Source organism: Lichenostomus cassidix, chromosome 5 (assembly GCF_008360975.1).
Source record: "Lichenostomus cassidix isolate B80296 chromosome 5, HeHo_3.0, whole genome shotgun sequence".
Taxonomy (NCBI): Eukaryota; Metazoa; Chordata; class Aves; order Passeriformes; family Meliphagidae; genus Lichenostomus; species Lichenostomus cassidix.
Window position 1 is genome coordinate 61,135,604 of NC_139486.1, and position 16,187 is coordinate 61,151,790.

The window sequence follows — 16,187 nt, forward strand, 5'->3', positions numbered from 1 at the left end:
GGGAAAAGGCTTGGAAGGTCATAACATTCTTTTAGCCTTATGTTAAAGAGCACGAGGCAGGTGCATCCAGTAATTTATTTCTTTTAAAACACGCAGCTTGAGTGTTCAGAATGTCTGGGGAGGGTGTGGTTCCACACCATTATCTTCCAAAAGCTGAGTCTTTGTCTCAAGAAATCTGGAATAACTTTGTTTCCTGTAAAGTGGGAATGGAGCAGCTTTTTTAGGATTTTAGCTGCCCTTTTCCCCTCCCCAGGTCTCCTTTATGCTGATACTGACCTTGGTGTAACTCATAGCTTTGGAGCTGTAGTTAGTGGAGACTGCATAACCCCATATCCCCCTCCTGAATTTTGTGCAATGGTTATAAAAGATTAACTGCTGGGAACTAGGGGAGAAGAAGCATTTCTTTGGTCTCAGTGGAGTAGGAGGCTGCAGAGCTTCCCTGTTGCTTGGTCTTTCCCTTGTTTTCAGTCCAGTGTGGAATACAAGCTTCACAGGTTCCCCACTAACCTGTCTTTCACTTCAGAATTTGTTAGTGGTAACACCATATTGACTGTCTGTCCCTGTCTTTTATTTATTTATTATTGATTAATTTTTAAATTTTTTTATTTTTTAATTTCTTCTCTGCATTTTAGCATTGCTCATCTCCCTGGTTTCCTTCTGCTGTCTGGGTTCAGGTAGTTAGCAAGTTTAGAACTGTTCATTATGGATATTTTTGTGGCAGACAAAAATTACTTTGAACTTTGAAAAAACTTTTTAGTCTCCCCCTGAAACAGTGTCTTCAATGCTTAATCTATGTTGCTGATTTTTTTTCTGTTTTTTCCTGTGTTTAGCTAACAGATGTCTCTGTTGTAGGACCTGAGACTGTGCCTTTTTTTTTTTGTGTGGACTTCAGAATTGCTTTGTTTTGAAGTATTTGTTAAAACAGAGCAACTTTTCCATAGAATAGTCCTGTAGCATTTATTCAGAATATCCCAGATTTGGACATACTTAGCTTCAGTTAGCCCAGTAAATCCACTCAGCCTGTGAACTGGAGTGATGGAGTACAGAGAAACAGAAAAACAAAATGTGAAGGGCTGGTGAGTTGAATTTCCTGCTGAAGGCACGTATTTGTCCTCACTGAGTATTACCTGCTTAAACAAGTTTGAAATTATAAGACTGAAGTGTTCATCACTTGGCAAAAATAATAAATACATATATATATATATATAATAGAGCACTGAGGGGGAAGTACATGCTGGTGCTTGTTTAATGAGGGTAGCTTGGCCAGCCTTACTCGGATATTCCCAAGCATTCCCTCCTAATAGAGTGTGAAAAATGTACTTTTCAGCTGCTAGCCACAGAACTGAAGCTGGCAACCAGAGGTTGAGATGAACGATTAGAATAGGGCAGGGCAGGGCTTCAGCTGCTGCTCACAGTTTTTGCAAGCAGGAGTATCTTGTCCCTGAAATAATTGTGCATGATGGGTCTTGTCCCGGGTCTATTTGTAAAAAAACTGTGCAGTATTAGTCATGTGAGATGACTGGAGTGTAGTATGTAGCATTCAATAATTTTTAATTCATAAAAGTCATAGGAATTTAGTATTTCTTGCCATCTGAGTGAGAATGGTGCTATTTCTTGTGAGTGCAGTATGTTTAGAGTTGATGTGCAGAAAAATACTTTTTTCTTGCCCAAGTAAACTTACAGTTCAACTTACAAGATCTCACTATAGCTGCTTAGTCTCCAGAATGGGGAATCCCAGGAAAATTACAGAGCTCCTTAAATGTTCTCAGCACATCTTGCAGTTGTTCTATGCTTTGGCATCCCCAAGGAGCATTGCATGCTGTGCAATCCAGCATGGAATCCCAGGAAATCTTGACCAGCTTTGTGTGAGGAGAGGCAAAACTTGAGTGAAATCTCTCTGCTGTCATATTAAAGATGGAGACTGGTTTTGTCCCATACCTTGTCAGACTGGTAATGCAAGATTCTTGCTCTTTAATTAAGTACAAGTGTATTCTCCTTTTGCCATAGTGGGTAAGGGTGTGGGTAGGTTTCTTCACTGACATGGACTCCAAAAATGGAGATGCCTAAAGCTACACCTAAGAAGTTGTGCTGCTACTTTACTGTATTAGTTCCTAATCAAAATAGACCAGGCTGGGGGTGCAGGAATGTGGTAACTCAGATTGTGAAACCCTTAGAAGTCACTGATTCAGAGTGGCACTGAGAGGCAGTTGTTTTTCTAACATCCCCCAAATATTGTAGGCTTATTCTGTGGTAAATTAAGCTGTTATTCTGGAATATTGGTAGTTGGAGTGGTGCAGTATTGGAAAGGATTATTTTGTTATCGACCATTCTCAACAGTTACTGCTCTGCACAACGTAGCCATACACATCCCAAGTTGAAAAGCCTGTTTTTCAATGATGACTGAAGTTTTCCTGATGCATATTTTAGCTGATCTTGGCCATTTTTCCAAGTAAAACAAGCTCGGTGTGCTTCTGAATACTTCTGTGCCTTATCTGCCCTTTCAGGGCTGTGTTCCTGTACTGAGGAGCAGCTAAGGTGGAACTCTTTGCAGAGCCACACCACAATCTGAAGTGATTCTAGGCTTGTGATAGAATTTTCTGCTACCGTTGCACATGAATAGATGCCAAGTTTCAGGCAATTCTGCAGGCTGCTTCTGCATTTCTTGTGCTTGCTGCTAGGCAGCTGTTGCCCTCCAGCTCTTGTAATGCTTCAGCTTTTGGACTTCCTTACTCACAAGATCCATGGTGTTGCCTGAATAGAGGCAACATTTCATAAGTATTTTACAAAGACAAGTAAGGAAAATAACTGAAAACTCGTATTTCAAGTTAGTGTTCAGTATGTTCATTTCTTGTTAATCCTGTGTGCATTCTGTTAACTTGCAGGGTTTGCCCCCTCATTTGAGTGTTTGGAGAAAGCCCTAGGGGGAAAACCAGATAATTTGGAAGAGTTTTTCACTGGTTGATTTGACACACATCTGTAGCTTTAAAAGGGGTTTAAAAGGCTATGATAAAAATGAGTTGTGTGTGCTCTGGGTACATTGATCACCCTGTATGATCTACCTGACTTTGAACAAGCTGTGTTGATTTGTTAAGGCTGGTGAAAAGATTCACAAACTATCTGGAGAAATTAGGGATTCTAAATGTTTGGATGATCCCCAGGCTGGTTGCTGTACCGAAGATGCTTAGCAAACTTCAGGTTATGATAGAGTGACTGGATGAGGTTTTCTGACTTGTTTAAACAACCTCGTGTTCTCTTTCCTTAATTTCTCAGACTACAAAGCAGTTGTAGGATTCAGCTCTGGTTTAGTTTTGCCTTGCAGCACATTACCTGCAAACAGGCTTGTAGGGACTGTGTGCTGCATGTGCTCCCCGTGCTGGATGCACATCTGGGGATAACGGAGATCCTGGAAGGTTGGCTGGTGTCCCTTGCAGTCTGAAGCACGGTGTGTGATCAGCAAATGTTGGCTCTGCAGTGATGCACAAAGATGTGGTTTTGCACGAGGCTTTGCCCCTGTTCTTGTGTACACAACAGCACTGTTCTGCTGGGTTCAGAGCAAAGGAAATGCAGGAGGAGAGGCACTGCTGGTCCAGGTTTGTGCAGGCTGTAGTTAATGATTCCAGTGTCTGTGCTCTGCTCTGTGCACAGGGGTTTGCAGGCTCCCTCTCCAGACTTCGCTGCTGTGTGTATGAAGTCTGAGCAGGGATTCACGTGGTGAAAAGAAAACCCCTCATCCTCTGAGGAGCAGGAGGATCGATCCAGGTTTGGGTTCTGGTAACTTTACCCCTTGCAGCCCAAGTAGGACATGTCTGTCAGAAATGTGTTAGATCAGGGAAGGAGAGCTACAGGGGCAGAACATGGAGCTGATATGGTTCTACCTCCTTTTTCCTGCTGCTCCTGCATTCCTTTTGCCAGGCTGCCAAATCCCACCTTTCTCCATTTCTGTTTCCTTGCGCTTCCGGAGGCTCTCAGTGCTGAAGTCTGGATTTAGTTCTTTGTAGCTCAGGCTCAGGGAGCGTTGTGCATAAATTTAAGCAACTCACTCAGGATGGTAACTGGAAACCTACTTATTGCCATGGAGACTTGGGCTTGCTATCAGCTTCTCCATTTTGCTCTTGGGCGTATGTTTGGTACCTGCTGGCTGTCAGTGAGGAGTCCTTTGGCTCTTGGCTTGTCAAATGCCAGGCAGTCAATTCTGCTTCCAGCTCCAAAGTGGACTGGGAACAGCGAGAGTTTCATTCCAGAGCAATAACATTATGCAACTCTAAACACGTTAAAACTTAATTGCCTGTTTAGGATTGAGCAGCGTTAATGACAAAGCCTAGATAGGTCAATCCAAGAGAGACACTTGAAGAAGAGCTGCTAAGGAAAAGGGCTGGAATGCTAAGAAGTGACTCAGGTTTAGTATTGATCAGTCAGCTGGCAGCAATATTCCCGTGAGTGTTTTCATGCAGTGTTGCACTTTTTGACAGAGGGGGGGAAAAAAGGTGTGTTTTTAGGTGAATTAAGCAAAGGTCATATTAAACCTTTTCTAGATCTCAATGCCACTAGTCGGAAGGGGAGAATTTTTTTAACAGTAAAGAAATCTGCATGACCATTTTGGTGGCTGTCTTTTGAGTTATAAAACATCTTATGCATACACAGAAATAGGAAAGGAGGTCAATACACTAATTATGTAATGAGCTCCAGTGTGTTCTCACTCTGGTGGGTAGTTAGCTCCACTTGGAAAAACAGCTACTTTGAGCATGAAAAGCCTTTCAGAGTTCTGAAACACAAGAATTTGCCATATCCATATTTTAATATTACTTGAAGTATTCTCTTCCACTCCCTTTTAAGTTGTTGGGGGTTTTGAGAACAAAAGATAAACTTATTTCTTAGAACTGATTCTTTTAATGCTTGAAATAAGTTTTGTGTTTTGAGCTGAGTTAATTCAGGCTGTTTGATACTTACTGGAAATTAATTCTGTGAGGTGAAAAGGAAAATATTTTTCTTTGCACACTCTAGGCTGATTTTTCTCTTTCCGATTAGCACATGCCAGAGATATGGAAAGGTTGAAAGCAGTGTGTTTTATTACAAGGAACAGGCAAAGCATAATCTGTGGTGTTGGTTGTTTTTTTCTGGATTTGTTATTAAATTGTGTGTAAGTGTGTTTTCTTCCAAGGCTGGATTTAATGATGAAAACAAATCAGTTCTCTTCAGCGTTAACTCTTCATACCCTTGAACTATTTCATAATTTCATAGTTCTGATTCTTGGCCTAAAAAACCCTAAACCAAATCTGTGATTTAATAGGTACAAAAATTTGCTTGCTAGGAGCTTTCAAATATATTGGGTCTCTTGTTCACTGTGTGCTACCTAAACCCCTTAGGTTTAAAGTGAAGTGACTGTGAAATAGCCCAGAAATAAGTCTAGATATTTAAATTTTCTTTGCCTGTTTTGTTTTTAAGACTTTTTAAAGTGTATTTGTAATTTCCATATCTGCATCATTTGGAATAATTGTGGTTTATATGTAGTGTAAACATCATGATGGAAACTTACCTCAGATCCCGTTGGTTTCACCCCTCATTTCCCCCACTTGTTCTTTTCCTGCTCTCTTCAGCTTCCTAGGTTTGTGAGTGGGTTGCTTGCTATTCAGGCTACAGACCAGAATGATAACAGTAAATCAAAATATCACTTGGAGATGAAACAGATAAATTTCACATATATATTTCAGTCAGAGATATTCCTAAAGATGCAACAGTCACAACTTCATCTTTCTATTGGCTGAAGTTACTAGTTTTTCTGTATTTAATAATATTTTATTTGATGGATTTAAAATGTTTTTCTTTTTTTACCTACATTTTCATCATTTATATAAATTTTCTGGCTATGTGCTTACTTGAAATCCATGATTCCTTGTGCACTCCAGTGGTGTTGCATTTTCTTGTGGAGTAAGTTTTTTTGCTTGGTCAAATTCCAAACAAATTTCGTTATTTGTAGAGCGTCCCTAATACACAACTTACCTTCAGACTTCCAGGAATTACCTCTGTTTCTTTCAAGTGTTTCCCCTAGGTTAAATACTGTCTCCCTGTCATGTAGCATTTATTAGTTTGTGATGTACTGTCTGTGAGATCTATGAATTATGTTCATAATAAACATGAAGGGAATCTGTTCCCTGAAAGCTGTAATGTTCCTGGACTGGGATCTTGTAAGTTCCCAAGTGTGTCTGACAGCTCAGCACTAATGGATCCAGCTTTTGGAAGGTTGTTTATATTGTGACATCTCAAATACTGAAGGTTGAAGGTCAGCTCTGAAGGCTGAGGTAGAAGAAATGCTATTGCTTTTAAAAAATCACGGGGCTTGGGAACAAAAAAAGCCCCAGAAAATGTATTACCGAACAAGAACCAACTTACTTGCTCAATGTGGCTTTTTGTTGAGCATATTTATTTCTGGCAGCAAGAGTGACGTGTTTGGAATGATTCAGTTGGGTCAGAAAGTTGCTTTCTTCAGTAAACATTTCAGTTTAGTGTACAGTATGGGTGCTTGCCAGAATGTTCTAACCAGCAGGGAATATTTCTCTGGTAAATCCAGCACTCTCCCACTGATTCGTGTGAGTGCTCTGAAGTGCTTATTGTGAGCTCTGCTCTTGTCAATCCCCAGGGCTGTGTATTTATTATTTTGATGGCAGCCAGAAACAGAGCAGAACTTCATTCTGTTGCTCTCAGTCTTCTTAATTACAGAAGAGTAACACAGCTTTGTGGACAAGTAGGAAAGTGTCTCAGGATTCTTTCCTTTTTCTTTTAATTCTTTCTGTACATTCATCTGATGCCAAGAAAGAAATCACAAAACTCGAAATTTTTTGAGATTATAAAGCTGCAAATAGTTTCTCTGCTTTTGAACTGCTTAAGGAAATCACAAATTGTCTGCCATTGAAGGTAAGTATTAAAACTAGAAAGGACATGTCGTTTGGCAGTGTCAGCTGAAACTAAGGACGTTCAAATGTTCTTTCTTAGGCAGCTCACGGGACTCGAAGGAACTCTATTTTGTCAAAACAAACAGCAGTGGAGGTGTTATGCAATGCCAGCAATGCCTGTCAGTGTGTTTATGCAGCAGCAATATAAATTCCTGTGTGCACTCTTGCTTTGGGTCATCTGACAGTGTTGTGATGGTTCGTGTCACAATTGGGATCTCTCTGTGCCACAATTTATATTTGCACAGGGCTATGCCATGGAATAGAACTCTTTGTCCTGTAATCATCTGGAGAGTGAGTAGGCTTCCTTTCAAGTATACAGCTGGTTTTCACGTGGGGAAGCTCATAGAGATAAAAATATATTTATTGATGCTATGCAGTGATTTTAAGTTGAGGAAGGATGATGACACTGTTTGGTAGTCCTTGCTGTGCTCTTCATCCTGTTCTCAAGCCTTGAGATAAGGCTGGAAAAATATAAAACTCCCCATGTCAGTCCAGTATCATTTGTAGAACTGTGCAGTATTGATGGTTCTAAATGTTGACATAGGCATTTTTAGGGTTTTTAAAATTACTCTTCTTATATTATTACTAATTTGAAAGGGGAAACACACCAAGAAAGTAAGTTCATACCAAACTCTTCTCAGTCGTACATAATTGTCTAATCTGTAAAGATAAATGGGCACTGTCACTGAAAAATGGCATCTTTGGTACCTGGCTTACCTGAGTTTTTGTGAGAGCAGGAGGGGAGTGTGCTGCCAATTCCCTGGGAGTCTTGGGAGCTCCCACAGGTGGGATGTTGAAGGTATAGGAAAAGCTTGGATGTGGAGGAGCATTGTGCAGGGAAAACTTGTAGTAGAGTCAATTTTTCTGTCAGCTCCAGTGAAGCTTCAAATAGGTTTCTCCTATCTTGGTTTACCTTGTACTCAGGACCCTTTTGTAAATTGTTTTGTGTGTGAAAAGTTCTGGTATCTGTATTTACAGACCAGGTTGTTCGGGAAGTATTTCCAGGCCATTTTGAAAATTATGTTGGGTTTTTTTTTAAAGAATGCAAATGAAATGCTGCAGTGAAATATTTATGTGAATTTAATTATTGTGTGTTAGAGAAATCAAATAATTTATCAGCTGAGAAAGGAAAATAAATTAAGACTTTTGCAGTTTTTTTGCTGATTAGGTAGGGGGACTGAAACTTTTTTCCAATGAGCGGGTTTTTATTTAGGAAGAGGGATTATAGGGGTGGATTCTGCATCTGGGGTGGTGGTATTACTGTCTTTTTCATAGCAACTTTTAAAAGCCTTACATTAGTAATTCCAAGGGAGCTCATTCTAGGTGTATATTGTGCAGCATATTTTTTGTCTTTTCAGATTATTTCAGAATAAAGTTTACCAAATGAATATTGGAAATTGCAGTGTCTTTTGACAGTGTCTGCTTATTTTAGCTGCATGTTAGAATTTGCTTAATATAATTAATTGGCTGATGTGGCCTTTTGTTTTTAAGCATGTGCTTTCTCTCACTTTGAATTTTGCTGCAGAACAGCTCCATCTTAAGCTTTCACTTGATCTGCAGCTCCTGGCTGATAAGCAGTGTGTCTTGCAGAGCTGGGAAAATGCAGAGCAGCAGCATTTGTGTCTCCACTTAGCTGGCCATTTGTGTTCACCTTGTCCTGCTGATCACCAGTTCAGCTGTACAAATCTATTGTTTATTACACAAGTCTCTTGTTTATGAATATTTTCCTTATTTTAGACAACAAAAAGGAGTATTATTTACTAACACTTCAATGTTTTCTTATCCAAGTGCTCCTGATGTGTTCACTGGTCCTTGGAGTGAGTCAGGCATATTTATTTTCACATTTTAAATGGCATTGGCAACACATGGGGTTGCTTTCTTACAAGGCTCTTTTCTAAAGGGTGGACTTGTTCACATTCACACTGGCAGTTCTCATTTCCAGTGTGGTTCAGATTATAACTTAAATTTTGCCAGGGTAGGTAGGGTAGATAAAGTTATGCTTTCTATTTGCTTCTAAATGTGGTGTATCTATAGTTGTGCATTCTATTCTATTCTGGGAATAGAATGCTCTATTCTATGCTCCCTGAGTTGGTAGAACATTTAAATGTCTTTTATGTTAAGTATTTTTAGTGAGGCTGTTGATAGAGAGGGGAAATGGTTTAGGATGCAGTGGCTCTTGCAGATATTAGTACAGTCACTTCCTGACAGAAACCCAAAAATGTAGGAAGATATCCTTTCGTATTGACTGTATTCACTGTAGTAATAAGCATGCAGTAAGTGATGTGAGTTAGCTACAGTCCTGTTCCCTGATGACACTTCACTCTGTACTATTTCACTTTGCTTGGGTTTTGTTTGGTGAAATCTTTATTGAATTTGAAGGGTGAGCCTTGTGAGGGCTTTGAGCCCTCAGGCTCAGCTTTCAGAAAACTCTGATTCTAATCCTTGGAGATTTCTAGCAGGACTGTAGGGAAAGGGCTGCTTCATTCCCTTTTGTGAGATTTAAGGAGGGCATGAATGAAATTCCTGTATTTAGCTGTATTCTGGTGTGTGTCAGGATTATGCATTGTTGCTCATAATTAAATACTGACTTGAAATTTGTCCTGTTTTTTGGTTTCTTTATGTTGCTGTGCTTAGTGCTCTGTTTTCTCATGTCTCCCTCAGCAGTTGTTAAAAAAACCAAACAAACCAAAACACACAAAACTAACAACTCTCTGAAACCATAACGAAGTGTGTTACAAATATGTTTTCCCCTTTGCTTACCAGGGAAACCCCAATTCACATAATTGCCTTGAGAGACAAACAAGTTTTCAAAAGTCCTGGTCAAACCTCTTTTGTCTTTACAGTTGGCAGCATAAAGGTTGTAAGTGTTTGAACTTCAGCTCAGCATGACTATACAGTTGTATTGGCTTTACACATCTGCAATGAATGCTTCAAGGAACTGTCAAGTGTTCATATGAATCCACTCTCACTGTGTCCTCATATTTAATGTGCTTATATTTCTGTCTGGTTTGTTCCAGGAGTTTGCAGCGCTTACAAAAGAGCTGAATGTATGCAGGGAGCAGCTGCTTGAAAGGGAAGAAGAAATTGCTGAACTGAAAGCAGAAAGGAATAACACAAGGGTCAGTTCCTTGTCTTCTCCGAGCTCACTGTTGTTAAAGCATCCAGCTACATGAAGGAATGTTGAATTTGAAAAGCTAAGAGTATTTTCCCCTTGATATTTATACACGAATCCCCATGGAAGTGGCAATGTGTGTGTCGATAAAGTTTGGATGCTTTGCACAGCTCCAAGTGCTGCTGTGCAGAATCAGGAAAAGCTTGTAAGACTGCACTGCTATCTGCCATCCAGATTTCTTGTTGCTAAAGTTTTGTAATCCTGCAGCTCTGAGATCAGAGGAGCAGAGTGGGCAGGTTGTGGTGATCTGTTTGAGCAGCTTACTCTGCTAATACAGCTCAAATGTGAAAAACGAGTCCTTATGCTTGATACAATATCCTTTGTCTCTGAGATTTGAAGTTTAGAACTCTAAACTTGATGTTTTAGGAGGCAGTGTTTTCTGCAGCTGTGCAGAACAGGAATAAATATAGTTCCTTTTTCTTTTTTTCCCTTTGCTTTAGCTATTACTGGAACATTTGGAGTGTCTTGTCTCCAGGCATGAGCGATCCCTCAGGATGACTGTTGTGAAGAGGCAAGCTCAGTCTCCTGCAGGAGTTTCTAGTGAAGTAGAAGTTCTCAAAGCACTAAAATCTTTATTTGAGCACCATAAAGCCCTTGATGAAAAGGTAATGAAGCTGTACCTTACAGCTTTTCATGCTGTTTCCTTTGTGTGGGCCAGGCAGTTTTTGCACTGAATTTGTTGAAATCTCCGAACTGTAACTACGTCTCCTAAATTCAGATGCTGCACTTAACTAAAGTAAGTTATTCAAGTACTTCATTAGCTGTATTAATGTAAACTCAGCATGGTTCAGGAGCACAGGAGTGCATTGCTGTAGGAGTGCACACAGCTGCTTACCTGTACAATATCAGGATTTAGCCTTTTGATTATCTAATACAAGAAATGGACTGGAGAGAAGAGGAGGAAGGGAATCTGCATACACTGGGATAGAAAGCTGAATTAAAGGAACTCCTCCCTTCAGTTGTGTCTGATATTAACAGCAGGATATGCACCTGCTAAAGTTCACTGTGAATTTTGTTGCCAACTTGCAGCTTACCTAACTTTGTGACCCTTGTGTATAAAATCTGGCAAATGATTTTAAGCAGAATTTTTCCTGTTCTTCCATGTTGTAAGCAAAAGCAAGTACAGGTCATGTTGCTTATGACAAAAAAGGAAAAAGCTAGATTATAAAATACACATCATTTAGCTTTTTTTTTTTTTGGTAGCATGTGTTGTAATTAGTGCTGACTCCAGAGGAATGTTTCTAAGTGTAATGGAAATAGTGTCATTTATTATCTGTGAAGGCGTGGCAGCAAGTGAAATTGATTTCTCTTTGATTTGAATGATTTCAAATAATTTGAAATTACCCTTTCAGGTAAGGGAGAGATTACGAGTAGCACTTGAAAGATGTAGCTTATTGGAAGAAGAACTAGGTACTACACATAAAGAGGTAGGTTTCTGTCTTAAAAGAAGGCTTCATGTGTCCATTGTGGGTGTTTCAGTCAATATTTGTAGAGAGTAATTTATTAAGTTTCACTTTCACTCCTTGTGTTTGATTTCTTGCCAAATGGAATAATTGTTAATTTTTAACTTAGCTGCTTTTAAAGAGCAGGAGAGGAAAAAACCAAATCTCAATCTCCAATCTCAATTTATAATATAATTTATATTATAAATAATACACTTTGTATATTATTTTTTGTCTGCACTCAAAGACACCCCAGCCAAACCAAACCAACAAAAAGAGTTCTTGTGCCTTTAAAATAAGGGGTTTTGGGTAGCAGTGGCATAAGATTTGTGAGTGCATGTGCCAGATTTTATTCATACATACCTGGCAGTAGAATCAGTAATTGTTTTGCTCCTTTGCTTTTGCAGCTGTTCCTTATGTTATTAGTGAGAAATGAATTGACTTGAAACATGTGTCTATAAACTTTTCTTTTAGTTAATGATTCTGAAAGAGCAGAATAATCAGAAGAAAACACTTCCAGATGGAATGCTGGATATGAATCATGAGCAAGAAAATACACCAACTACAAATGGGAAGGTACAGCTATTTACTTTGCTTAGCTGACATCTGATTGTTAATCATTAACTGTAACATTTTAATTTTAGACCATAATAAAATATTTTGAGTGATCATCTAATTAAAAAGTGGTAGTTATCAAAATTTCAGTTTTTGCAGTCTATCCAATAATAAAATTATCTTTGGGGAGGGCTGTTTACAGGTGAATAGTAATTTGTTTTTCAATCTTATTTCTGTTATTCAACTACACTTTTTTTTTCCCCCTGTTTAATAGAGATCCTCTGATGGTTCATTATGCCACGATGAAAACCTTGCTAAAGTGATTGAGCTCCAAGACATCATAGATAAGCAAAACAAAGAGCAAACACAAATGAAAGAACGCCTCACTGCCTTGTCCAGCAGAGTAACAGAGCTGGAAGAAGATCTTGACACAGCAAGGAAAGACTTAATAAAATCTGAAGAGATGAATACCAAGTTACAGAGAGATGTACGAGAGGTGAGGAAGGAGCTGGCAGAATTTGGGTTGTCACAAATGCCACTGCTTTATAAAACTGTAGTCTCACTGGTACTCAGTTGAACCTTTATGCTTTTTGAATGTCTTCAGTTTGGTAGATGAGAAGAAAATGGTTTTTTAGGGTGTGGTTGTTCTCTGGTTATTGTTTGAAAGACCAGTCACTTAAAAAAAATTGTCTTCAGGGTAAATCTCTGCCTAACTAGATACTTCATTAATGTATTGGAGATTTAGCATTGCCAACTTCAACATGTTCTGGAAGAGATGCTTGATGTTGTTTTATATGCTAAGCTTATTCCTGATGCTTTCATTTTTAAAAGATGCACTTGCTTGAGGAATCCTTTTAATTTCAGTGGTGTGGTTGACAATTCCTAACACTGCTGAATCCCTAATCCCCAGGTCCCTTGTATCCTTAGTAGATAGAAAGGGAGCTTAGTTAAATCCAAGCACACTCTCTGACCATGCCCAGAAAGTCAAGATTTGCTGTGTATCATTGCAAAGGTAACTAGCAGATCTGTGGTGTAAGATAACAAAGGCTTTTAAAAAGCCATTTCTTTCTACTTCATTTTCTGCTGAGAAAAATAACAGAAACACCTGATTTTTCTTTTTAAACTTTTATTTAATCAGTAGATAATTCTTTCTCTAATTCTGAACTGTGTCCCATGTCTTGCCCAGACTCTGGCCCAGAAGGAGGACATGGAGGAGAGAATCACCACTCTGGAGAAACGCTACCTCGCTGCACAACGTGAAGCTACATCTGTGCATGACCTCAATGATAAACTTGAAAATGAAATTGCCACTAAAGACTCCATGCATCGACAGGTTGTGGTTTCAAATGAGATGAAGTACATTTTGCCCAGCATAAAGCTAATGGACATAATTAATGTTGATGCTGCGCTGAAGCACTTTGCTTTTAGGAAGATAAATATCAGCTGTAATGTGCTGTTATTAGTGATTGTTTTTCAGGAGCTGGAGTCGTACTTTGTGCAGGGTTTTACCCTGGGAATAAAGATGAGACAGTTTTACTGGGAAAGGGAAATGGCTCTGAGAAATTTAGTGCACTTCATCACGGTGCTGCAGGGCTGTTGTCCCTATTAATTGTGGATTTTTAAGTTACTGTATGTGTATCGCAGCATCTTTAGTTTTGTGGGTGAGAAGTACTCGTTCTGAGCTAAACTTTTAAGATTTCCATAGTTTGTAGTGATTTTATAGACTATAATAGAAGTAAGTATTCCCTTAGTGGGAGAGAAAATTTGGCATGAAATAGTCCAACTTTATAAACCAGAAATGGTTGTTCAGACAATCACTTTCTAACCAATCACTTCTTTAACCCTCAACATTTGCTGCCTGTGCAGAGTGAAGATAAGAACAGGCAGCTGCAGGAACGACTGGAACTGGCTGAGCAAAAGCTGCAGCAGACCCTGAGAAAAGCTGAGACTTTGCCAGAGGTGGAGGCTGAGCTGGCACAGAGAGTTGCAGCACTTACAAAGGTGAGGTGATGGCACAGTGTCCTCCAGACTCCTCCTCCACTGGTGTCCCACTGCAGAAAATCAGGTCCTAGTGTTGGTTTGGTCACATTTGATTTCCAGTTTCTCCATAAATAATTCAGAAAGTATTTATGTTTATTTCCTACTTTTTTTTCCCATTCATCTCTCTGAAGACATTTTGATTTACTCTTTTTGTTTATTCAACTTTGTAATAACTTTTTTGGTGGTTTCTGCTCTTTGGAACTCGAGTGAGTTTTCTCTTAACTCTCCTAGATCATAAAAATGTCTCTTTGAATTAATTTTTCAGTGCTTTCTATTAAAATTGATTCAATAATAGGCATAAAGTCTTCTAAACGTGAACTGTTTCTGGAACCCAGATTTCTTCCACTGATAGCTAAGTGAAAAAAGTGGGGAGAGAAGTTGTGATATTACCAAACATCATGATTTTTAGAGGGCTGCAAATGGAGTAATGAAGTCTGAAGAATTACATTTAGTTAACTACAAACGAGCCTTTTCAAGTGTGTGTGTGTATGTTTTCTTTCAAAGCCTTAGTTTCATTTCTTTCCCTGTTATCTTTCCTGTCCCTAACTGGCTCTGTAGTCTCCTGGGAGCTCTGCTGCTAAAGATGCTAAAGTTTTGGAACTTGCCACCAAGCTTAGGAAGGTAGAATTTGTATATTAGTCCTTGTCTCTGCTTGCTGCTTTCTGCTTTGTCATGATTACTAACAATGGGTCCCATCGTCCAGGCTAGTGAGGAGAAGCTGAAAATGCACTTAGTCTTTTATTTATTTATTTTATTTTCTATTTTGGGGATGTGAATGAACTTTGCTGTTGCAAGCTTGCTTGCAAATAGTAGTTGATTCATGGTACTTAGGGGTGAGAGGTGTCATCATTTTGCTACTTCCCATCTGAATTCCTGCAAGGTCCTTTTGGTGACAGAAAAGCATCCGTTCTGCATTGTCCTTTACCATAAATGGCAGTTTTGCAAAGCATGTTAGAAATATTCCTGTGCCTCGGTGTTTCTGTGCTTTTGAAGCCTAAAAAAACCCACCCAAATTCTAATTTTGCTCTCCAATTGACAGGCTGAGGAGAGGCACGGCAATATCGAGGAGCGACTGAGACAGATGGAGGCACAGCTCGAAGAGAAGAACCAAGAACTGCAAAGGGTACTTACTGCACAGGATTTTGACAGAGATAAAAAGCTGAAAGAAAGAACCTGATGCTCTTCAGCAAAGCTGGTTTTATTTCTCATCTTTAAAATAAAGCCAGTCTAGGCTGGCTGATAGCTGTGAGATTTGAGTCACAGTACTGTGGCTAACCTTAAATCTCAAGGAAAATCTGCTGAAAATGTCCAATGGAAGTTTGAAAAAACTTGCTGAATTAAATGACTGTGGAAGAATTGGTTCCTGGGTTATAAATAATGAAATCAATTTTGAATCATGCCCCTCTTATTTTTAATGTAGGCTTAGATTTTTAAACTTCTCATCTTGGATCACTTCTTAAAGTCTGAAGTGTCCCTTAGACTCCCTTTACAGAGCTCTGGAGGCACATGCAGTGTTCCTCTTTGGAAAAATCATGTTTCTGTTAAAGAAAATGCATTTGGATTAAAGAAAGCTTGTTGCTTTTATAACCTGGAAATTGCTAGAGATATCGCAAATTTGATGTGATTTCAGTAGCTTTTTTGTATCTTAGGCTAGACAGAGAGAGAAGATGAATGAAGAGCATAATAAACGTTTGTCAGAAACTGTTGATAAGCTCCTGTCTGAATCCAATGAAAGACTTCAGCTTCATCTCAAGGAGAGGATGGCTGCCCTGGAAGATAAGGTAACAAGTCACATTACAGTAATGAATGTCTAATTCTGTAATGATCTGTGCATTTTGCAATGTGTTTGTAACTTCAGCAAATAAACTCAAACCTCTTATTAATAAGTAGTTTCTGTTAAGGCTCTTTTTTAGAGTGGATTTTGAAAATAGACTCTTAAAAATCATTTTTTGAGGTTGTCCCTGGGCATTGCACTGCAGTGTTGAGGAAGCAGCTTTCAAGAAGCTTTATCCTTTTTTATGTGACTGGTGC

General features: G+C 39.0%; 1 protein-coding gene across 13 annotated transcripts in view; it reads left to right on the forward strand.

Moving 5' to 3' along the window:
* The window catches only part of PPFIA1 (PPFI scaffold protein A1), a 53,378-nt gene that overhangs the window by 11,099 nt on the left and 26,092 nt on the right, over window positions 1–16,187 (forward strand). For 8 of the 13 annotated variants that reach the window (XM_085063337.1, XM_085063334.1, XM_085063333.1 and 5 more), the window contains exons 3-12: window positions 9,965–10,066; window positions 10,560–10,724; window positions 11,472–11,546; window positions 12,036–12,137; window positions 12,391–12,612; window positions 13,303–13,449; window positions 13,983–14,117; window positions 14,715–14,777; window positions 15,196–15,279; window positions 15,806–15,937. In XM_085063337.1, coding sequence (XP_084919463.1) covers window positions 9,965–10,066; window positions 10,560–10,724; window positions 11,472–11,546; window positions 12,036–12,137; window positions 12,391–12,612; window positions 13,303–13,449; window positions 13,983–14,117; window positions 14,715–14,777; window positions 15,196–15,279; window positions 15,806–15,937 — 1,227 coding nt within the window. The remainder of the gene's footprint in view (window positions 1–9,964; window positions 10,067–10,559; window positions 10,725–11,471; window positions 11,547–12,035; window positions 12,138–12,390; window positions 12,613–13,302; window positions 13,450–13,982; window positions 14,118–14,714; window positions 14,778–15,195; window positions 15,280–15,805; window positions 15,938–16,187) is intronic. The other 5 variants (XM_085063338.1, XM_085063340.1, XM_085063344.1 and 2 more) reach the window with 1 other exon arrangement.